The sequence below is a fragment of the Myotis nattereri genome, assembly GCF_964212035.1.
Source record: "Myotis nattereri genome assembly, chromosome: 2".
Classification (NCBI taxonomy): domain Eukaryota; kingdom Metazoa; phylum Chordata; class Mammalia; order Chiroptera; family Vespertilionidae; genus Myotis; species Myotis nattereri.
In genome coordinates this window covers 171560461-171586388 of record NC_138076.1, presented here as the reverse complement: position 1 = coordinate 171586388, position 25928 = coordinate 171560461, and the positions used below count along the sequence as shown (strand labels likewise).

At 35.9% G+C, this 25928-nt stretch overlaps 1 protein-coding gene across 1 annotated transcript in view; it reads right to left on the bottom strand.

The window, feature by feature from the left end:
- Positions 1 to 25928, bottom strand: part of ADAMTS20 (ADAM metallopeptidase with thrombospondin type 1 motif 20) — a gene marked incomplete at both ends in the record, with an annotated part of 166168 nt that overhangs the window by 37518 nt on the left and 102722 nt on the right. The window contains 8 exons of the mRNA XM_081082830.1: positions 17138 to 17314; positions 19364 to 19525; positions 20450 to 20740; positions 21081 to 21245; positions 22365 to 22472; positions 23093 to 23212; positions 24663 to 24827; positions 25339 to 25503. Of these exons, the coding sequence (XP_080938956.1) occupies positions 17138 to 17314; positions 19364 to 19525; positions 20450 to 20740; positions 21081 to 21245; positions 22365 to 22472; positions 23093 to 23212; positions 24663 to 24827; positions 25339 to 25503 (1353 nt within the window). The remainder of the gene's footprint in view (positions 1 to 17137; positions 17315 to 19363; positions 19526 to 20449; positions 20741 to 21080; positions 21246 to 22364; positions 22473 to 23092; positions 23213 to 24662; positions 24828 to 25338; positions 25504 to 25928) is intronic.

Genomic DNA, 25928 nt, shown 5'->3' with positions numbered 1-25928 from the left:
TGGCATAGGGAATATGGTCAATAATATCATAATGATTGTGTAGGGTGCCAGGTGGGTGCTAGTCATATTGTGGCAATAACTTTGTAAGGTATATAAGCGTCCAACCACTATGTTGCATATCTGAAATTAATACAATATTGTATGTCAACTATAATTTAAAAATTGTTAAAATAAATAAAATCAGCAGAGGTCAGTTAATCATTCAAGGTCAATTAATTAGAACTAGAGGTATCTTGGAAGGCAGCTATGCTCACCACTATACCATCAACACCTTCAGAACTAGAGGTATTTTATAACAATAAAACTACTGCTCCTTTTAACACTCCTCTCCATTTGCTGATCAGGAAAATATTTAAAGTTAAACGGAATATTTCAAAATGTGATAATACTATTGTAAACATTTTATTCAATATTGCTTAGTCACAAACCATTTCATAGATGGTTAAAAATTATGGCAATTTGTTTTTCACCTATCCTAAATAATCTAACTAGACATAAATATAATAAATTTTTCTTTTAGTCATTTGCCTTAATTTTAGTTTTTTAATGTTGCTATTAGACCAAAAAATGACTAACAAGAAAATACTAAACCATATAAAAATAAGTGGTGTATTACTAATAACTTTCACTTTGCTTTTCAAAATACTTGGAATTTTCTAATTGCTTTTTCAAAACATAAAACTCATAAGTCATCAATCATGTAAATGTAAAGAAACAAATTTTTACTTTATTTCTAGATATGACATCTATCACAGGTCCATAGTCATCCGCCCTCACTGGTTTAGCTCAGTGGTTAGAGCATTGGCCTGCAGACTGAAGGATCTGAGGTTTGATTCAGGTCAAGAGCACACACCTTAGTTGCAGGCTCGATCCTCCAGCCCCAGTCTGGGTGAGTGCAGGAGGCAACCAGTAGATGTGTCTCGCTCACATCAATATTTTTTTCTGCCTCTCCCCCTCCCTTCCACTCTCTAAAAATCCATGGAAAAAATATCTTCAGGTGAGGATAAACGAAAAGGCATAAAAGCTCACAGACATGTAGCTGGATGTCACACTTACCCAACTGTTCACTGCATGGCAGATATTAGCTAACTTATTCAGACAACCAAGGAAAACCTACTACCCTGTGACAAAGAATTCACACGATTTTTGCTTTAGGGTAGCTAAACTAACAGAAATGTAATCATTACACAGTACAAGTCTAACCCTCTCATTATAAACCATAAATCATTTCCATCAGAACAAATTCATCTGAATAAGAAGCATCGATTTAAAATGCATAAAATGGAGTGGTTCTGACTTTAAAACAAACATATTGGAATAGCTAAAACATAATTAGGTATAGAGTGTCTCTCTTGGAATAACTTGAGGGAACTAGTGTTTTCCTTCATCTCAAGGAAATACCCTAGTCTTCAGGAAAAGCCCAGGGTATCAATGAATTTCTCAGTATAGGCACATGTAGTATTTATTTTTCTTTTGCACTTTTTCTAAACCAAGCTATTTTATGTTTTTGTAGCAAAGTTGAATTTTTTTAATGGAAAAATTTTAATCGTAGCTATTTTGGTAAAGATTTTATTAAATGATGTTTTGGTAATTATGTTAAATGTCTTTATAATACCATTATGAAACAAGAGGTAAGTCTATGAAATGACAAATTAAATAGGGAATTGATAGAGTTTCAGGTCAATATAGGCCAGAAATTAGATATTATGTGGAATAAAACACTAATGCATGTATGCATCTATACATATATGTGTTTTTTCTTTCTTTCCAATTTTTAAGAAGCCTATAACAATAGAGACTATATCTAAGCCCCAGGAACAACATGGTTTTGAAATCTTTAGGAAGCTAATGATACCCGCATATCTAAGAGAAAAACCTCTTACTACAGTAGAATCTTAGATAGAAGTTTTATACAACTGCTTTGTAATTAAGGGCATTATCTACAGTGTTGCAATACTTTTAAACTGAGCTCCTCAATAATTAGAGAAGTAAGACATTAAAGTAGTTAGAGTAAAACATCCACAGTGAGTAAGGTATTCCTCTATTAAACAAAAACAAACAAAAAAAGGTAAAATAGGCATATTAAGATAGAGTGTCAAATCTATAAAATACTGCTGCTACTGTTCCTTTAATTCAACACATATGTGCACTAAGGAGTGAGATACTAAATCTATCAACAGGGACCCCATTCATAGTATTTCCTGAAAGATTATACTTAGAGTTTTAAAGTTTAATGGAGTTTGAAATTTTCCTTTTTAACCTGTCACAGACATCCTTTGACTATACAGCTTTAATAAACCAAGACAGCATTTGGTTTTAAAAATATTCACCATTGAAATATTTTATTCTATTGCATTGCATCTGATTATATGTAAAACTGGAACCTTCAGACATTTAAAAAATTTTAAGGCAGATTCATTTGAAAAAATGTTGAGTTCCAACTTAAAGGTCAAAGAAATACATGCTTAATAACATCCTGTAAACTTTCATTATTTTCATATCTTTATAATACTGGAATTGTAAAATTGTCTTCTATTTTATGTTCTAAAATTTTACTTTTGAACATATATGTGTATAGATTTAGATACCCACAGTAGATTTAAAGTTTTAAGCTAGTCAATGCAATATGGCTTATTCCACTGGAAATAATATTTAAAGATATTTTATTACAATCTAATTGTTAATGTTGTCTAAATTATGACTTTGGAAAAGTTTTGTGATTATCTTCATTTCAAATATAAAACCTGGATGAAAGTTGCAATAACTCATGCAAATACTTTATGCAGAAATGTTCACTTATCATACAATATTATTTCCCACACATAAAATAAATCAGCATGAAAAGTCACCCAGTTATTTGATAATTACTCTATTATTAGATTAGTTTTGTCCAATAGTAAGATATGATAAGCAATAATTATGAATCTGCAAACAGTACTGAACGAAGGTTTATTTGCTAGAAGCAACAGAAATTGTGACTTGTATTCAAAATGTTAAGCACCATCTGTAACAAGAAACACTCAGGAAAAACTGCCATTCGTTTAAAACTGGTAATTCATTCTTTTACCTTTCTAATAGTATGTAGTTTGTTTGTACTACAAAGGGGTAATACACATTTCAAACTCCTCTATAAAATCTGTTTAGCAAGTGGAACTAATCTAAAGAGTTCCTGTTTGGAGTTTTTATTGACTCAATGAATAACACAAATCTTTATAATTATATGATTAAGAGGGACAAAATGTTATTGCCCGTATGAGAATAATATAAATGTTGTCTAGTTTTAACTATCCTTTTGGGGCCAATACTGTGAATTTACTTTTTCTGGATGTCTTTATACAAATCACAGCACACGGGGCTTGTAAGACCATATGGCACATCCCATGATGAAAACCCTATTTTTGCGTCACCCCCCCCAGGAGCCTCCGTCAGAATCAGGAGCGTCTGCTTTCCTGTAGGAAACAGAGCACATCCATCTATCCAGTATGGGCGGACCATGGAAAGGTAAGACACCAGGGAAATAACAAAAGCATACCTTTTTTAATTTTTTATTTTTTACTTTGAAGGCACTAGTTACTATGGTAACATTTACAAAATTCTTAAAATCAAGTGCCAGCAGAATAGCAGGATTTACCATTCCACGTTTCTACAAATGTTTTCGTACTAGCTGTGGGAGTTAACAGAAATAAAGCCAAGAAGTTTGCTTTTCAGTAGGGCTATAAAGATCTGAAAGGAATATGCACAGAGAACTCTCAGATGAGAAATAAAAAGAGAGCTCTATCAATACTTCAACAAAGGAAAAGTTAGAGCTGAAATTAAAATGCGCCATTCCACGTAATTGTGTCTCTTTATCATATGCAATAAAAGTTTTGAAGCAAGAATGTTTTAGGGATTGATTTAATATTTCAGGGAATTAAAGCTAATTTAAAAATCATCTTAAGATAAGTATGAATTATTTGTGTTAAAATTTAAGGTGGGGGGGGGGATAGTATTTACTACTAAGGAGTAGAGAATAGAATAATAAAAAGGGCCTGGAATCTGGAATAACAAAATTTATGTTTGACTCTCAGTTGTCAGTGGCTGAGCAACCTTGTAGATGCTTATACTTAACTTTGCTGGTTCTCGGTCTTCTTATCTTAAAGTGGTAGTAATAATACCTATACCTCAGCGCAGGAGTGAGATTAAAGAGAACGTATGACTGAACCTAAAACAGTGCTTAACTCAATATTCCAAATGCATGCGAAACCTCCATTCTCCTTTCTTTTCCTTCCTTTCCCAAATACTGAGGAAATATAAAAGAGACAGTGGAAATATAACTGTGGCTTGGATTCCTCTAGTAAACACTTGAATGGAATATGATCAGGACTCTTACAGTGAGAACTCATTCTGTGGTGAGATAAGGAGGGTAAACACTCCAATGGAATTTCAGGAAGATCCTGTCTGTTTCCCTGGCGCGCAGGGGCGGGGAAAGGGGGGGGGGGCGGGGACGGGGGGGCGGGGGGGACTGTTTACCTCGATGGTGAAAAACACATCAGACACACTTCAAGTTATTTCCAGAGTGAGGAGAAGGTAGAGAAAGTGAAATAGAAGGTGAATAGATATTGGGTTAAAAAACAACAAAACAGTTTCCGTTGAAAACAGTGGAGTGACTGACCATACGTATTCATGTCTTCTCCTTCATTGTTTTCAACCCACAAAGTCAGAGTAAATAAAATAGGTTTCAGCAACCTCAGAAGAAGCAGAGAGGATAACAAAAAGAGAGGTCAATGTGAAGCAAGGACAACTTGTATCCAACACCCCCCCCCCCAACCCCCACCCGCCCCCAGGCTCAGCACCCGGATGCAAGCAGTGCTGCCATGCCTCTACTCTGCAGCCAGATAGGGGCCTGTTTCCTGGAGAACTTAAACTGCTTGGGCTTGAGTGGGGAATGCTGGGGTTAAAATAAGGGAATTTCTCACATTGAATCTTGACCCATCGTCTCTCTGCCTGTACCACCCTTCCTCACAAACAGGGCATTAGGGGTTCTTCTCTGACAAATATTGATTCGCAGGGAAAATCATCAGTCACTGAACTCTATGTAATTGCAGAGTTTTCAATGAATTCCCTAGTGTTTTACTGTTAAACAAGAATGAGCTGCAGAGGTTCATCAACTTTTGAAGAAAAGCTTTAATAAGAAAACTAGAAAACCACTCACTCACACCCTAAAGAAAGGGTCCTAGGGATGAAGAGGCAAATGAGAGAATTTCCCCTCAAAATAGAACAAAACTGTAATTAATGAGACAGAGAGTAGATATTGTATGGATAAAACAAGAATACAATACTGTGACCCCCCCAAAAAATAACAATCAGAATGCAAGAAAAATCTTTTGATAGTTAAAAATATTTTAACTAAAGTAAATAATTCAGTAAATGGGTTAGGCACTGACAATTTACCATCAAGTAAAAACAAATGGCAGGGATATTAAAATGGGGAAATAAGAACAAGAGAATTAGAGAGTCAATCCAAGAATTCTAATAATTAACTAGAAAGAGTTCAAGAAAGAACAATGAAAATATTTGCATAGAAATTATCTATTTCTAAGAAATTAGCTAAGAAATAATACAGTCAATTTCTCAACACCAGTCTCCTTAATGGAGGGACCTACAGAATGCCTAGCAAACTAAATTTTAAAACACTAAGTCACTTCATCATGAAGTATCAGAACACTAGGGATTAAGAGAAGAAACCAAAAGCCTCAGTGGCTCAGGTGTAGAAAAAAGGTATATACAACAGGCTGGGAATCAGATTACCAGACTTCATAATAGCTGAGATTGCTAGAGGATAAGGTAATGCCTTAGAAACCCTGAAGGAAATTTTCAATCTATAATCATCTAAGTTATTAATTAAATGTGAGGGTTTACTAAACACATTTTGAGATTTGCACAAATAAAAAAATTTACCTTTTTAAAAATATATTTTTATTGATTTCAGAGAGGAGGGGTGGGGGGAGAGAAACATCAATGATGAGAAAGAATCATTGACTGGGCTGCCTCCTGCAAGCCCCACAGGCATGTGCCCTTGACCGGAATGGAACCTGAGACCCTTCAGTCTTCAGGCGGATGCTCTATGCACTGAGCCAAATAGGCTAGGGCTGTACCTTTTTTTTTTTTTTTTTTTTTTTAAGATACAGGGAAAAGAAGTGGCTATTTCTTTTTAGGAAAACTATATGATTATTGTTCTTCATTTTGAGCTGAAACTGACATACATATATGAAATATTCACCTGTAATTCTTATTCTACACCTTGGAGTAAGACTACATCCAATTTCACAGGGAAAATATTTGAAGACAGCTGTTTTTCTCTTTTTGTTTTCCTGGTTAAATTTATCTACCTAGTCCAACTCTTTAATTATCCCTGTCTCCTTTGTTATGACCCTCTCAAAATGTAGCATCTTGAGTTTCATTCATTAATAAATGTTTCCAATGAATGAATGAATGCCATGTAGAAAAAAATCTATGAACAGCCTGGCCAGTGACTCAGTTGGTTGAGCATCATCCTGTACACCAAAAGGTTGCCAGTTCGATTCCCAGTCAGGGCACATACCTAGGTTGTGGATTTGATCCCTGGTTGGGCACATATGGAAGGCCCAATTGATCTCTCTCTCTCGCCCCTCCCCCCCTCCTACCCCTGAAAACCCAACTGCTGTTCCCCTCTCTCTCTCACTCTCCTGGCCCCTCTCTTTCTCTCTGTGTGTCCTTGGGTGAGGGTTACATATATATACACACATCTAATCTAATAATAGAGGAATATGCAAATTTGTCCATTAAAGCTCATGTCACAACTGAATCAGCAGGCTGTGTTTATGCCCTCTGCTCAGGCAGCTGCAAGGCCTGGGGTAGAAGAGGATACCATAGGAGGAGAAGGAAACTGCATGTGGAAGGGGGTGGCGACCATGGGGAGTAAAGCAGGTGTGCCCGCAGAGGGGCGGGACACAGGCTGCATGGAGCGGGGAGCCCCACCTAGACACGGGAGGAGGGCAGTGGCAGCCATTGGCAGGGAGACGCCCACGGGTCCGGGATGGAGTGGAGGATGGTCCAAGGCCCTTTGGGTGGAGGCGCTCCTGCTTCGCAGCAGCAGAGCCCAGAGCGCCGGGCCTCGGCCACCCTCGCTGGGCTGGCTGTCCTGGGCAGGGAATGGGAGCAGGACAGCCGTGGGGAGGCCAGGAAGAGGGGGGAGTGAACACCTGGCTGGAGCTGAGCCTTGGGCTGGGCGTTAACGCCCCACCCGCAACGGAAGCTTTAAGAAGGGAAGGAGAGAGGGAAGAACTTTATAAAGGAGTCAGTAGAGAGCAGAGTTAAAGAAGGAAAGAGGATGTATGAGTGAACTGTAGGAGCTATAATGAAAATCAAGTATAGTTGTGTACTGGGGACAGATTTTAAAAATAAGAGTCAGAAAATTAAAAAAAGATAAATGATAGTGAATAATTAGGCAGGTAGATAGATATTAAAACAGTGGAAGTAAGTAGAGAAGAATGTGGATGAGAGAGAAAGAGGGAGGGAAAAAAAGTTTTAAAGGGAAGCTTTTAGAGCTTAAAAGGTGAATTGGGAAGAAGGAAGAAATGGGGGAAGGAGCAAAGCAGGTCTCAGGGAGGAAGTGAAGAAAAAAATTAAGGTGGGAAGGAAGGAAAAGGGAAGGAGGGCAGGGGTAAAGATAAAGGAAAGAAGGAATGGGGGGGGGGTAGGAGAAAGATGGGAAGAAGGATGATGAACAGAAGTAGGAAATAAGGAGGAAAGAAAAGTTTATAAATGATGAGTCAGTAGAAAAAAAGTGTTACATAAAGGAGAGAGAAAAATTGTGTGAGAAGGAGAAGTCAATAAGTCAAATACAATTGTGTGTGAAGGGGATAAGACTAAAAAAACAAAATTAATAGGGGCAACCAGGCTGTCAGGGGAGGGCAGTTAGGGGTGACCAGGCCAGCAGGGGAGGGCATTTAGAGGGATCAGGCAGGCAGGTAGAATGGTTAGGGCAGGCAGGCAGGTGAGTGGTTAGGAGCCAGAGGTCCCAGATTTCGAGAGGGATGTCCAACTGCCAGTTTAGGCCCGATCCCTGTGGAACTAAACTGGCAGTTGGACATCCCCTGAAGGCTCCCAGATTGGAAAGGGTGCAGGTTGGGCTGAGCGACCCTTCTCCCCTGTGCACGAATATCGTGCACCAGGCCACTCGTATCCATATAAAGATCTTTTAAATATTCAATCTGTTTTATCAGAATGAGGTAGAGTTGAATGATCTTTAGGTAACAACGAATGAAGAGCTTCGTGTAATAGATCTTTCTTCATAGTGTTTGCTGCTGTTTTTATGATTCTACATGGTGCCCTGTAGAGATAAGAAGGGCCTCCTCCTGGTTTCATCTAAAATTGAGATATTGCCAAGTTTAGCAGAGAAATGTTGACATGGACACAGGCTCCCCTATGAACTACTATTTTTGAGCTTATTTCCTGACTCTGAAGAAATGTCCCTGAGTGAGAGAAGTGCCATGCCTGATTATCTTCCCTATTCCTAGATGTGAAAATTCTCCTATGGCCCACGAATAAAGAGTAAAGAAGTTTCCCTCAGATGGAAGGATGTGAACTCTGTCTGGTGGCAGAATAGAGTTAGTTTTTATTGGTGTGGCAATATAAATTTCCTTTTATTCTTTCAGTCTCAAAAAGAATATGTTTTCACAGAATATACATCATTTATACAGTATAACATGTACATTTTAATTCTCATACTACACTGAATGACATCCCAAAGCAGAATGATTAATCATTAATCACACAAAATCCTTTCTGGTTCTACCTATTAAATATATTTGGGCTTGTTTATGGTTTAAATTTACTACTTTAGAAGAAACCTTTTCTCAACGTATAAGGTATTCAAAAAATGTAAATACACACTTAGAATAATAATAAAGGCAGTATTATTAAAATAGATTTCATTTTCAAAATTGAGCTATCAGCTGCTAAAGTGTGTATACATTTTTGGGGGGTACACCTGTATGTTTATAACTCTTCCTCAAAAATATTACAGGCTAGAAATAGAAATGGTTCTACTGTTGGCAAGTCTTTTGCTGACAATTTTAATTACTGCATCCAAGTTTTCCTTCACAGAATTCTGACTTTTTGATACAGTATTTTCAATTGTGTTGTTAGTTATATGTTGTTTAGCTTAGAGTGGTGCTTCTTGTCATCTAATCTAATAAAAGAGAAACATGCAAATTGACTGTACCTCTGCTACCCCCACAATCCATGCCCACAAGCCAATCAGGAACAAGTATGCAAATTAACCCAACTAAGATGGCAGCGGCCACCGAGCTAGAGTGAGCAGAAGGCTTGGGTTGCCCCTGGCAATGGAGGAAGCCAGTCTGATGGCTGCCAGCACAGCGGTGGTGATGGGAGCCTCTCCCGCCTCCTCAGCAGCGCTAAGGATGTCCGACTGCGGCTTAGGCCTGCTCCCAGCTGGCAAGTGGGCATCCCCCAAGGGCTCCCGGGCTACCAAAGGGATGTTTGACTGCCAGCTTAGGACCAGTCCCCTGGGGAGTGGGCCTAAGCCAGCAGGTGGACATCTCCCGAGGGGTCCCAGACTGTGAGAGGGCACAGGCCGGCCTGAGAGATTCCCCCCTCCAAGTGCACAAATTTTTGTGCACCGGGCCTCTAGTTAATAAATATTTCATTAAAAGGAGGTGGGTAGGTAGGAAGAGATCAACCAAAGAACTTGTATGCATATATGACACAGACAATAGGGTGGTGAAGCCCTGAGGTGAGGGCAGGCTAGAAGAGGTCAATGGGGGAAAACAAAGGACATATATAATACTTTTAACATAAAGATTAAATATAAATAAATGGAGCATTAGTCTAAAAATAATTTATCATCTGTTTTAATATATCTTTTAAATTTTTTTCTTACCTGCTGTACCATGAACATTATGTCCTGATTTACTCTCCACACCTAGTAAATATCACTAATACACAGTAACTGCTATGTAAACATCTCCTGAATGAATTAAAGTAGAAACTCATGAAGATTATAAATTGGGATTTAAAAAAATAATTGGAAAAGAAACTGGCTAATTGTTCTTCTCTTAAAATAGCAAAGTAGGAAGTTGTAACTTTTCAAAATTTTTCTTTTATGTCATTAAAAATAAACATTCACTATAGACATTAGCTATTTTCCTCATATTTGCCTATTTTAATTTTCTCTGAATCACTCATCTATGTACTTAATGGCAAGAAGTGGAAACTCCTGTACTATTGCTACTTAGGAGCTATGGCTGAGACTGAATGACAGTAGAAGACTGAAATGTAAGCTATTCTTCAATACATTTATCCCTCAAGGGACTTATACTCTGAGCAAAAATTTAACTCTTATGAGTCAATAAGATAAAGCAGAAAATTCAATAAAAATACAGACAAAGGACTTCAACTGGTACTTCAGAAAAGAAGAATTCTGTGGTAATAAGGAGAGGCACTTTAACTGGGCATCACAAAATACATATTAAAACCACACAAAAAATACTACCATACCTTTACTGGAATCACTAAGATTTAAAAGTCTGATAATACCAAGTGTTGACAAGGATGTGGAACAATTGGAATTCTCATACAACCACCTTAAAAATTGTCTAATACAATTTACTACAACTGAACATATGCATACACTAAAATCCTGCAATTCAACTCCTGGCTACATATCCAATAGATCTACATATGCATGTTCACCAAAAGACATTCCTAACAGCATTATTTCTAAGTCCCAAATTAAAAACAATCCCTAATGCTTGTCAAGTAGAAAATAAATATTCATACAAATCATATTTATTCAATTTATACAATACTCGATTGCAATGAGAAACTAAAATTACACACATGAATGAATCTCACAAACCCAACATTGCTTCTCTCACAAGCAAATTAAGTTCCGTTTAGATAAAGTTCAAAGGCAGGCAACTTACCTATGATATTGGATGTCAGAATAGGGGTTACCTTGTGGGTGACTTTAAGGGGATAAGTGGGTGAATTTCTGGGACCACTATTTTTGGGTTCAGTGCAAGCTACACATGTGTGTTCACTTTGGGAAATTCATTAAACTGTACCTTTATGACTTCAAATCTGCTGGTTATTTTATTTCCATAAAAATTAAAAAAAAAAAAGACACTCCAGTTCAAACTGATTTCTCTCATACTAGAATATAACTTGCTTCAGTGGCTCTCGTGTTATTAGCTTTAGCTACTGCATTTGGATTTTTAGCTCCTGGGTGAATTCCTAGGAAATATCTACTTATGATTGGGTAAGTGATAATGACAAGCAAAATATATTGAGCCTTTTTGTAGCACGCTCCATGCCAACCACTTTACCTATTGTTCCATTGAACCCTAATAAAATGTCTTCTTTAGGGAGCTACTATTTCTAGTCTATGAACATAATCTCTAAGAAATGTTAAGTAAATTGCTAAAGGTCACTCAGTTACAAAATAGCAGTGGACTCGAGCTTAGGCATTCTAACCCCACAACTCACTCAACTACAGGATCTAGGATAAACTTCATAGTTAACATTTCAGCAGTCTTAAGAATATCTTCAAATTCTTTTGGTAAATGAAAGTTTACATTTCTCTTGATGAAAGCAAAATTACATCCTTTTACATGAGACTAATATACAAAATCAAGTTATGTTTCATCAAATGGGCCCTGAACCTGCAGTTTGTAATCCCAATGCTCTCAAATTAACTCAGCTCATTGTCCAAGTTTTTTACTCTCTTTAAACACAAACTTGACTGATCTCATAATTATCATGACTTTTCTAATTTTTCCACTACAAAAAGAAGCTTGTTCCACATTTGCTAATTTTTTTCCTATGACAGTTATAAAAATGTGATATTTAATAGATAATTTTTTAAAAAAAGACCCATCTTTTATCCTTTAAGGTAAAAGAGATATTTAAGAGTGAATGAGAAAGCTTTTGGAAAATTTTTACTAATTTCTAGTATTACATGATGTTATCATTAACAGCATGCCAACTATAAAAAACTCTCAGAAATGCATATATTTAAAACTTTGAAGGAAAATTTTCTCATCTGTTTAAGTAGCTTCCAAATCTTTCAAAGTTGTATTAAACTTGAATGCCATTTGTTAAAATATAAAAATATTACTCTTTCCAGTACTTCAAGATCTGAATGACATCAGGGAAAATTGAAAATTTGTGAGACAAATTTCAACAAATGTTTTGAATAATTAGTATACTGGATTTAAAATCACTTACTAGTATATGAAAGGAGCATTAGTGATAAACTTGGCTTTATGAAGGTGTGTATTTTTGCAAGGTAATTTTTTAGCTATGGAAGCTACTGATATCACATATTGAAACAACCAGATTTTTGAACTGCTGTAATAGTGTTGATATAAGATTTTCAAAATTAATAAAACATTCTATCATTTTCTTAAAAATGAGATAAATTATAACAATACTTCAGTGAGAGAAAAGTGTTATTCATAAAGTAAAAATTATGTTTATTATATAATCACCTTATATTTTTAAATCCACATTTGTATATATTCTACAAATCACAAAATATACTTATATATTAAATATGTTTGCAATGTATAAATATATTATAAAAATATATAAGGGTCACTCAATTACATAATAGCAGTTGACTCAAGCAACCTAACCCTTCTTTTCAGACCCTCAATGTTCTTTTGTTACACAAAGTTGTTAAAATCAAAACTGCAGATTTACTGGGTGTGTGCTGCTACCACTAATCACTTCTGGAAATGCTTCTGTTGCATTCTGTATATATATTTAGTATACACACTATATTTTATATAGAAATTTATATATATATATATATATATATATATACATATACATACACACACAAACACACACACTTATATATGTTATATATATGTATGTAATATATATAAGTTACAAGATGCTACAGAAGTCTATTCTTTAAAAAAAAAAACACTTTGAAGGAAAGTGCCAGAATCAAGAGGGTTCAAGTATTGAACTTTCATTTTTTAAAAACAATTTTCTTATTTTTGTGCGAAAACAACAATCTTTAATGGAAAAGAATACTCTCTTTACTTCTTCTAGGCACATCACCAGTCCCAGAACACACTCAAGCACTCATTATTTGTCTTATCAAATATAACTTCATTCTATGTAGGAAATAAAAACATGTAGGAAAATGAATCACTTAAATGAGACTTAGTGGGAAAATACAGAGATACAGAGATTAATATAAATTTATTTAAAGAACATTTGTTGCAACAGTTTGATTGGTATGTGTAATATTTCATATATATATATATATATATATATATATATATATATATGAAAGAGAGAAAGTAAAAATTCACTTACCTTTTAAAGACTATCTTGATCATAAGCACATTTATTTTTAATGTACTAAGTACTTTGTATCAAATTTTTATTGTTTATAACATATAAAAGGAAATTATAAAATTTCTAGTATTTAAAAATTAATAACTAAACAACAAATCATATATTTTTAATATCAATGTTAGTTTCTAAAAAATTATCTTAAAAATAGCAGCAGCTTATAAATATACTAAGTAAAATTATAAAAACATATACTATTCAACAATTAAATGTTTAATTATAGAAATGAAAAGTTGTTATTTAAGGAAAATATACCACCAAAAGAAAGGAGGCATTCATTACAACAAAAGATTTGTTCAGTGACTTAAAACATTTTAGGTATTAATCCAAGGAGTAAAAATACAACATATACATATGAATTATGCAAAGCACAAAGCCACAACACATGTTATTAATAACAAGGGTTAAAATACAATCATTTTACATTGACTAATCCCAAAAAGTAATCATTAAATTAACAGACATAGGTTAAGACTTATTTATTCCTTTCTTTAATCATAGTTGTAAGTTATTACAAGATTTCCCACAACAAGGAGAAAATTTAAATGTACAGTAACAACTTTCCTTCTTAGTTACATTTTAATGATTTAGCACTTCATATTTTTAATTTTGCTTTAAAATGAAAAGTGTTTCTGAGATTTCATGACATTGATATATATGTATATGTATACACATACGTATACATACACATTCTTAATTTTCTAATCTAGTGAACGGGACCTGTTAAAATTAAAATTATCCATGAAAGAATATTAAACTGATATGTTAATAAGAGGTATTCTGAAGTTTGGCTAATATGTAGCAAAACTGAAAGAGGTAAAAGGTTATATCTAACTTTAACAAAACTTCAGATTCCTTAAACCCTTTTAATATAAAAGGCTAATTTAAGGAGTGAAATTCTTCATATAATAAAAGAAATCCAGGAACTCTAGTGATTATATATATATATAATACATATAAAGGTAAATAAATAAGTTTGTAAAAATTCTGATATAAACATTTGTGATTTTTAAAATTCACCTTCAATTTATCAGAAAAATAAAGATTACATTTCTTCATTAGTGCAAAGACTGAATCATTCAATGAACTCCATTTGGAATAAATATGAAGTAAGCAATGAATTGTGTACTTATGCCTTACTATTTGTAATTTGTGGTTATTATTCTTTCCTTGTTCATTTGTTTTTGTGAGACTGAAGAAGTCATCTTCACAGGACTTTAATGAACATTCAAGGTTTTTCCCTTATGATATCATTTACATACAAAAACAAGCATGACACAAATATATTGGAATATCACGTATTCCAACACAATATGTAAATGTGTGACACTGTTCACATTAAATTTACGTGATGATAAAGACCAATTATATGTCATAAACCTGGAATAAAATTCTGTGACTACTACAGTGAATATATAGAGAAGGTTGATAGACCTTAAGTTGTTTTAAAAAATGAAACAAAGAGTTAAAAAATCTAAAACTGACCCCAAATGAACATTTGTAATTCTAATATTCTATATAACTATAATTACATTTTATGTTAAATTTTAAAAGCATTTTAAAGTTTATTAAACAAAACAGAAGTCAGCAAACTTTTCCCAGAAAGGGCCAAATAGTAAATATTTCAGCCTTGAGGGCCATACAGTCTCTATTGCAACTAATCATCTCTGCTTTATAGTGCAAAAGCAGCCATAGATAACACATACAAACGTGCTTCACTGTGTTCCAATAAAACTTATTTACGAAAGAGGCCGTAGGCCAGATTTAACCCATTGGCTGTAGTTTGCTGACTCCTTTCGTAGAAAATCAAACTCAAAAACACTGATTTTTTAGGTACTTCAATAACTAGCCTAAAGAAGAAGACATTATGTAAATGTTTAATGCTCTGAGAATTAATGAAGCCATGAATGAGTAGGGAAAATAAAACCTTGTACTCAGAAACAAATGCCATTACGATTCAATGTCTAATTAGTGGTTAGCAGTCTGCTTTCCTAATTGGGGCAAAATTCCAAGAGGGCAATCCATAGCCTTATTAAGACCTACGCTTGCAAACTAAAACCAATAAGATGAAAGAAAATATAGAGATCTAGAAAAGAGAAAGTGAATTTTCAACCTAAGATGGCTAACAAAAAATGATTCCTTTTTGTGTTGTTTCTATAGTATTTAAAATCTCTCCAACTAGATTGTACACTCCACAGGAGTAAGAAATGTCTTTACTATCTCTGTAGCCTAGAGCCTAGGGCAGCGGTTCTCAACCTGTGGGTCGCGACCCCTTTGGCAGTCGAATGACCCTTTCACAGGGGTCGCCTAAGACCATCCTGCATATCAGATATTTACATTACAATTCATAACAGTAGCAACATTACAGTTGTGAAGTAGCAACGAAAATAATTTTATGGTTGGGATCACAACATGAAGAACTGTATTTAAAGGGCCAGAAGGTTGAGAACCACTGGCCTAGGGATGGTCAGTAAACTTTATATGAAGTATACATGTAGATGTTTTCTATGGCAAAATATGTCTTTCTTTAATTCCCACAAAATGATGGTACTCTGATGCACAACTTTAAGATCCTCCTATGAAGTTAAAATGTTCTATTGTTTTATATCATCAGTCACACTTTGATTGTAAAGATGAATTTCTGCCTAAATTAGAACATGACCTGCTAGTACTTCTCAAATAGCATAAGTGGAAACATGGGTTTACTTATCACTGTAACACTTTGACTTGGACAAAGAAAAACAACTGTACACATCAAAATTGGTTATAAAACCAGAGTTATAATTATTTTTCAAATGCAGAATTAGTTGTAGTTTAGTTGTATAAATTTAATTATAAATAGATTATAGACTCAAATCAGTTTTCACCTGAAAGAAGTGTACTTGGCTATTCATGATTTAAAATATCAAAAGTGACCAAAATGCTAATTTCAAAATATATATATAAATTAATTGTTCTTCAAAGTCTGAATATTTGAAAAATACTTGAAAAAATAAACCATTCAGAAACAATATTTACAAATTTTGTCTATGGCTCCAAAAAATAAACAAAAAAAATAAAACATCCCCAAAACACAGTAACTCCACACAGTGGAAGAAATTAATTTTCATATAAATTACTATATAAATCATCCTTTTCCATGATGTATGTAACAAGCTGTAAACAATTAATTTACTTTAGCAATGTAAAATTCTCTATCTTTTATATAATATTTTCACATTTCAAAGCAAAATACTAAGTTTAACAATGGTAAAAACAAAGTTTTAAAGAATGTTATTTGCTTTTGGATCAGTAACTAGACATTGACAGACAAAAGAAAGCCACATACAGTTATGCATTCAACACACCGCCTTAATTTGCCATTATTACAAGCACAACATTAACATTAGATACAAATGTAAATAGTAAACATTTTTGATTAGAGGGCAAGCGAAAGATGTACCAGAGTAAAATATTTCAATTAGAATAGGACTGTGGTTCAAAATTCACTTGTAAAAAAATAAATACATATAAAACCATTATATATATTACAGTACTTGAAATTGAATAGATTGTACTTCCAAACTATCATATTTAATAACACAAGCCAAGATGACCAATGGTCTCATTAAAAAATAATGAGAAGACATAGTGTGCATCATAATTCATAAAAAAGGAAATGAAAGTAAAAGGGACACAGTAAAACAAAACACCAAGGTTAAGAAGAAGAATACTATCGTACCGAATTCCATGGTCCCCGATGCCATGAGACATCATCAGGGCAAGCATGAACATGACACTGTGCCACGCTAGGTGGCTTGTTCAAGATTTCACAGTTTTGCTCCTGTGACATTTGGCCGTTGGGAAATTGACATATTACAAATCTTGATTTTATTCCTCCTCCACATGTTTGTGTACACTAAAAATAAGAAGAAAATTCAAAACTATGTGGCTTGAAAGAGAATATGATATTGCTTTATTCAATGTTTAATATATAATTAGTAATGCTACAGTTTAAAGTTTATCCTTTCTTCATAATTGTCAACATTTCTTCCTGGGCAAAAAGTAAGTCAAAGTATTGCTTCTATAATTTAAAAAAATTGACAAAATTTTGAGAATTAGTACCATAAGATAGTTCAATAAAATATGAAGGATCTATAATATAGACTCTTGTTAGGCTAAGGACCTGGTAAAACTGACTTACTTAAGTAAGAAGTTTTAACTACATAATGTACAGTGTCTTATCAATAGATTACTCTGTAGCTATGAAAGCTAATAAGGCAGATCTAAATTTATTCACATGGAAAGATGTTCAGTATATATTACATAAAGACAGCAGGTGGCAAAGCAGCCTAGGTAATATGACCCTATTTCTAGACCACTATAAAACAGAAGTCTGGCAGGAAATGTATTGTTATGTTAAAAGTTCTCATCCTATATAATAAAAGCCTAATATGATAAGTGTATGGTTGTCTGTTCAACCAATCAAAGCATAATATGCTAATGACCGCTCACTATGATGTGCACTGACCACCAGGGGGTAGAGAGTCAACCAGTTGACCAGTCGCTATGACATGCACTGACCACCAAGGGGCAGACATTCCGACCTGTAGGTTAGCTTGCTGCTGGGATCTGGTTGATTGGGACTGAGCAAGACAGGCCGGACACACCCTCGAGCCCTCCCATGATCCCTCCCTAGCTGGCCAACCTCCCGTGTCCCTCCCCGGCCCCAATCATGCACTGGTGGGGGTCCCTCAGCCTGGCCTGTGCCCTCTCACAATCTAGGCTGAGGGGACTCCCCACTCCGGAGTGTATGAATTTTGTGCACCGGGCCTCTATTCTCTACATAATTTTTCATATTACTTGAATATTCACAATAAACATATCTAAGTTGAGAAATATACATGTTACTTGATATATATAAGCTATTGGTCAGAAGTGTATCTTTAAAAATAAATTCCAAATTTCCTATGAAACAAAAACATTTGACTAATTAAATTAGGTGGTTTATTTTATTCATCCAATGCCAATTTCTTTCTCATTCTTCTCACCCATAATACAGGCAAGATTGTTATTCATTATAACCATTTTAAAAATTATCTTTAGATCCAAAGTAACTAGAAGAATGCCAGGACAAAAATAAAGTGCTCAATAATCGTCAACTCTCTGTTTAAGAGATTCAGCAAATGAATAGTTCAGTAATAAGATATAAACATGGCCTATATATCAATCTAATTTTCTAAGAAATTAAGACATTAATATACTAATTTTAGAAAGGCATTAGATTCATAGACATATTGGCTAGCCTTATTAGATTCTGTTTTAAAATCTGGAGTATATATTTCCTGTCATGAGTGAGTGATATATACCATCCTATATAATAAAAGCCTAATATGCTAGGCGTCTGGTTGTTTGATTGGCCATTCAACCAAAGTATAATATGCTAATGATATGCTAAGGCTACTCAACTGCTTACTATGACGTGCACTGACCACCAGGAGGCAGATGCTCCGACTGGTAGGTTAGCTTGCTGCTTGGGTCTGGTGGATCGGGACTGAGTGAGATGGGCTGGACACACCCTGGAGCCCTCCTGTGGTCCCTCCCTGGCTGGCCAACTTCCTGTGTCCCTCCCCAGCCCCGATTGTGCACCAGTGGGGTCCCTCGGTCTGGGCTGCTCCCTCTCGCATTCCAGGACCCTTCGGGGGATGTTGGAGAGCCAGTTTAGGCCCGATCCCACAGGCCAGGCCAACGGACCCCACTGGTGCACAAATTCGTGCACCAGGCCTCGAGTGCTAGGATATCTATAAGCAGAACACGGTTTTAGTAACTCAATAAAAATTTTAAAAAAAATCTCTCTTCATAGTGTAGTGAAGTAAGATTACCCATCAGTTAACAGTAGGAAGTGCTTAACTTCTGGTCTTCAGAGATGTCGTACTTCTCCACAAGTTTAAGAAATGCTCTGACTTACTTCTCCCCAGCTCCCGTAGTTCCACTGTGGACAGGGTCCTGTGTCACAATGCTTTGCCTCAGGGGGTTTGGCGGCCACATCACAGTAATGGGCACTCTGTCCATTTTCATCCTGGCAGACCACAACCCGACGCTGAACGCCGCCAGCACAGCTGCTGGAGCACTGACAAGACAAAACACAACTACAGATCCACATCATGAAGTTACATGGTGAAAAAAATTACGATTTTGACTCAAATTCAAACTCCCCATGTAAAAACTCCCTTTTTTGGAATCATAATTTGAATTGAGAAAATACGTCAGAACACTTGAGCTTTCGTAGGGGCTGCATTAGAGTTTGTTGATGAAAAGGTGACTGTGTTTTTGTGTTTGTTTTTTACTATTCTTGACTTTTTAATTTTCATATACATTTTAGAAACAACTTATCAGTCTCAGTCCCCCACAAGGAGTCAAAGTTTGACTGGTATTTCATGGAGTCTATATACCAATTTGGGGAGAATTTGCATCTGTATAATGCTGAGTCATCAAATTCATGAAAAAGAGATATCTTAAAAAAGCTTGCAATAGGAAATTCACCTTTTCCCTAAGTATTAAGTAAAAAGGAATTAACATTTTTTAAGGTCTCAATATGAAGGAATAACTAGTGTTAAGTTACTTAACTTTTATATTGTTGTGTTTATTTTGTGTCATTAATCGCATGTAAAATATGAAATACAATCGTACCTTCTGTAGTTTATCATATTTTTACACCAGCCTGCTGCACTGCTACCAATTTCTGGGTTTGATTTTTTCATAAACCTTTGTAGTCTTAAAAGATTTTCCTTTTGCTTTTATTAAAATGGACTGTAATCTGACTGTTTTTAAGTGCATTCTTCTGTAAGCATAACATCACATTAGTATAATTCAATAAGAACGCTGGGGATTTGTTATCTATATCAAAATTTGCTTAATCCCTTTAAGGTTTAAATTATTGATCTTCAGATAAATCTAGCATTAAAAGCATTTGATGTCGTTACATACATATCCGTTAAAAGGCTATAATATAACAAAATTACAGAATTAATATAACTCAATAAAGATGGCTTACCGAACCCCATGGTCCTGTTCTCCATTGGTTTCCTCTGATTGATGGATGGACCCCCCACTTTTCATTATCTTCTGGTTTGTGAGTTAATGGAAAATTCCTGCCTGGAGAATGGTTTGGCTGCTCAGAGGAACTCGGAAAGTTGCTGTACGAGGGCTGGCAGGCTGCCACATTGCATTCCTGTTCGGCTGAAGGGCGAACTTCAGGGTCACAGTGATTCTCATTAATTGGCTGATGGTACTTGATGCATAAAACTTGCCGGTTTTTTTTTCCATGGCCACAGGAAGCTGAACACTGATCACAAATTTAGATAACATTCGTAATGTAGTAAACTACAAGATTATACTCAATATTAAATTTTTTTATTTTTTTATTTTTCAATTACAGTTAACATTCAATATCATGTTAGTTTCAGGTGGCCAGCATAGTGGTTAGACATTTATATAACTTATGAAGTTATCGCTCCCCCATAAGTCTAGTACCCACCTGGCACATTGAGCGTTATTACAATATTTTGACTATATTCCCTATGCTGCATTTTATATCCCCCATCACTATTTTATAACTGCCAATTGTACTTCTTAATTATATTTAAAGTGTTCATTTCATTTTTTTCTCTCATAAAAATACTTACAGGTGACCAATCCCCTGTTTGCCACTCCCCACAAGGGCTAAAACAGATGGAGATTTCAGCAGGTCGAGGTAAATGTGCACAATATGATTCATCTGCTATTCCGTCATGAGCATCGCGGCAGCTTACATAGCGGGCTTGGTTGCCTCTTCCACAAGATGCGGAACACTTAAAAAATTGAATGATACCAAGGTGTTATATAGTACCTCTCTTACTTCCCATACACATAGCTGTTGCTCCAATTTCTAAAACATCAAGTTTCTTGAAAAATCAAATCACAAATGTTATCACCTGGCATCCCTTCTGAGTCAATGACAGGGCAGTGGATATCCAAGACAGTTTAGATCATAAAATTCACAAATTAAACATTTATGGTAATGAGAATAAAACACTCAATCAACTTCCTGGAATACTGATTATTTGCAAATTAGAGATATTAAAAGCATTTTATATAAGAAAACACTAAGATATTTATTTAAAACTAGAGGCACGGTGCATGAAATTTGTGCACAGGGGAGGGTGTGTTCCTCAGCACCCTCTCCAATCTGGGACCTCTCGAAGGCCGTCAGACATCCCTCTCACAATCCAGGACTGCTGGCTCCCAACCACTCACCTGCCTGCCAGCCTGATCACCCCCTAACGACTCCCCTGCCAGCCTGATCGACTCCTAACTGCTCCCCTGCAGGCCTGATCACCCCCAACTGCCCTCCCTTTCAGGCCTGGTTCCTCCCAACTGCCCTCCCCTGCTAGCCTGATCGCCCACAACGGCCCTCCCCTGCCGGCCCTCTTGTGTCCACATGGGGGCGGCCATCTTGTGTGTTGGAGTGATGGTCAATTTTCATATTACTCTTTTATTAGATAGGATATCTTAGAAAGCCTAAGTAATAGAGTAGATATGAACCCATCATTGATTCAGAGAATATGCAAAGGTTTAAAATATATACCACATATGCTTAAAGCAATGCTTTCAGTTTTGAAAAACATGCAAATGTCAGTAGTTTAAATCAAGGCTGATAAAAAGCTTCATGTCCCATCTGCTTCTCCTCACAACCTGTGACATATTACCCCCATTTTGTAGATTAGAAAATAGAAAACCTAAGTCCTTGAAAAGCACAGCAGGATTTAGCCACTAAATTACCTATTTCTAAACCCCAAACTCCTTCCAACCATCAAAATACCTGAGAATGAATGCAGACATTAATTTGGCAAATCTGTAGCAACCACTTTGGCAATGCCTGAAAGCCTCCAATATTAGAAATACTGTACCGCCCAATAAAATTCACTTACTGGAGTCCAAGAACCATATCGCCACTGTGCTGTCTTTCCCATGGGAACAGCTGGTAACGAAGTGGTCCCAGTTTTAGGGATAACTGGGCAAGGTATCATGATGCAGTCCTGTTCAAAAGAAAAATGGATCTTATAAAACATCAATTAACTAATCACTCTGATGTATATTAAATCCTATGCTTCATTTCTTCTCCCACATACCTAATTCAAGCACAGTTCCTACTCAATTGCAAACAAACAATGTAAAGGGTTGTCTCCCCATCCCCCCCAAAAAAAGTATAAAGTACTATCAAGGGCTTGAAGTGGATAGTATGACTGAATCCTCAAGTTTGGGTTGTTTTGTTCTGATGGTTGAAAAAGAAAAGAGCAATAGTCCTTCAAAAATATCACTGAACTGAAACATTTTGAATGAACACACACTACCTTAAACAGTACCACACACTTTAAAAGTTCATGGTATTTATAATATTGTCCTGCTTCTACAATTCAAAGGATGGAAATATACTTTAAATGAGTGACCCAATGGCAGATAAAGAATAAAAAAAGCATTACTAAAGCTATAAGGCCGGCAAAACCAACGACAATAAGTTCTCTCTGGCGAGTATGCACACACACGTTCATAAGGCATATAGTGGGGAAAATACATGTGGAAATAATTTTAACACATCAATAATTCTCCTGCATCATAAATCTTTCCTTTCTAAAATCCAGGAAGAGGTGTCCTTTACCTGCCTGTCACTGGGGCGACTAGCTCCATAGCACAGTCTGTCATCCAACACGGCACTGAGCAGCTCATCCACACACTTCACAGCACGCATCTGATACCCATGTCCACAGGAGGCTGTGCACTGAAGGACAGAGCAGGCAGCAAACACCTTCATTATTTAAAAATGACAAAAACTGCCCTAGCCAGTTTGGCGCAGTGGATAGAGCATCGGCCTGGGACTGAAAGGTCCCGGGTTCGATTCCGGCCAAGGGCACATGCCCGGGCTGCGGGCTTGGTCCTCAGTGGGGGCCGTGCAGAAGGCAGCCAATCAATGACTCATCATTGATGTTTCTATCTCTTCCTCCCTCTCCCTTCCTCTCATAAGTCAATAAAGAAATATATTTTAAAAAAATGACAAAAACTTAAATTTTTAATAAATACAGTTAATATACTTTCAGTAGATCTTTTTAATAGTTTTTGATACCAGATTCTAGACTAAATATTAGTAAATTTACTCTCCTTATATATTTATTCAAATTTATATACATACTAATAAAGTATTGAAGTTTAAATGGGCTGTTATTATTGTATCTTTAAAATATAATTATGTGAAAATATCAATAGAGACCTAACATTGTAGAGGCAGAGTCAACAGACTTTAGGTAAACTAAATACTTTTCCCCCAAAATCTAGCTGGTGCATGTATGTCATTTAGTAGGCTAAATTGGTTAACTGAAATACAGTGTTGTAGCAGAGCTCTGTGGATATCCTGGATTGTCAGAAAGATACAAAGGTGGGTCCGTAGAGTAAATTAAGCCTGAACTATCACTAGAGGCAAATGACAAAACTAAAGCTATATTACTCTGGGCACATCATGAGAGGGTGGGGTTTTTTGGAAAAGAATGATGCAGGGAAGAATGGAAGGCAGCAGAAAAAGTGGAAGACTGAATATCAGATGGATTGATTCCATAAAGAAACCATTGATATGAGCCTACAGAGCTGAGCAGGATGCTAAAGATAGTGCACTGTGGACATCACCCATTCATAGGATCCCCGGGAGTCCGGGCTAACTTACTAGCATGTAACACACACATGCTGAGTAAATTCCAAAGAGATATAGAAGGAAGAGCATTAAGACAAAGTCAAAGGGAAGATGGGAGAAGGTTTCCCATCAACCGTGGCAACCTGCCACAGGATAATAAAGTGCCCCCCACCCCCTGTCCAGCCTGACCACGGCTCATCCTGCACGTTCCTAGCTTCCTTGTTGGCAAACCTTCTAAACAATGCCTGTTCTAAATACAGGAAAGATAATTAGAAACAACATGAAAATATTTATAAACAAAGCTGACAAAAGCATAAAATGTGTGGCATCTTGGTTAGCAAAAGTAAATTCAAAGCCAAAGTTGAAATATTTACCAGAACAAATTAATAGCAATACTGAGAAAATTTTGCAGATAAGGGTTTACTGTTGCAGTGGTATTTTTCCTACAAATCAATCAAATTTAGCTGCATCTACTAAAAGAATAAATATACCACAGTGTTTGTGCTTTTCTGTAAAGATTAAATCAGAAAAACCCTTATCATATACTCACAGAACCCCAGGGTCCGACTTGCCAGGAAGCACATGCATGAAGCTCACATGGTCTCAGGGATTCAGGTTTGGTACTTGGATTACAGAAGCCGTCACTCAAATGATCTTCATTCAGTTCACACCACACCTGTCGCCGCTTTGTTCCTTTTCCACATGTAACAGGACACTGTAAGAACATCACTGACCATTATTTATTTTCAATATTAATCAATGCAATGCCTTACAAAAGGACACGATGATTCATTTGCATATTAAAATGCAGCCGAAAGACCATTCCTAAGGATGTTTTTTCTCTTCACTCCTCTAGAGATATTCACTGGGTGAGATCAGCCACCAACATTTGCTGCCCAAATCCCAGTGCAACATCTACTTGTCCTAGAAACAAAGGTACAAAAATAACCTTAGAACAAGTATGAATTTTATCCTATGGTGGACAGTGGGACTTCTTAGGAAAATGGTTACAGATTAAACACCAGTTAAGGTTACTGTTAGCCTTAACTGTAAATATTTTAAGAACAAACCAAACCACCTACTAATTTTTATTGCCAAGACAACCATGTTATTTGCAAAGTTAAATAAAATAAAATGAAGTAGTTTTGAATTACTTAAAGCCTTAGATAGCAAAGCTTTTCTACACAATATCATAATAGCTCTAAGCCTCGTGTGTTTAATGTTACCTCACTCCACTCACTGGTAGCCCAACTGGGACAGGGAAATTCATTGCAATTCTCAGTCATCACGTGGGGAAGCTCTTGGCATTCTCTGTCAGCAAGACGGTGGCCAAAGTGATTTATACAATAAGATTCTCGAGACCTTTCCCCTCCTCCACAACTCCTGGAACACTGAAAAACAAACAAAAAAGTGGTGACAAATTGGGGGGGAGAGGGGAAGAGACCTTAATAAAAGTATGCTTTAGAGCAGTGGTTCTCAACCTTCCTATGCCACAACCCTTTAATACAGTTCCTCATGTTGTGGTGACCCCCAACCATAACATTATTTTCGTTGCTACTTCATAACTGTAATTTTGCTACTGTTATGAATCGTAATGTAAATATCTGATATGCAGGATGTATTTTCACTGTTACAAATTGAACATAATTAAAGCATAGTGATTAATCACAAAAACAATATGTAATTATATATGTGTTTTCCGATGGTCTTAGGCCAGTGATGGCGAACCTATGACACGCGTGTCAGAGGTGACACGCGAACTCATTTTTTTGGTTGATTTTTCTTTGTTAAATTGCATTTAAATATATAAAATAAA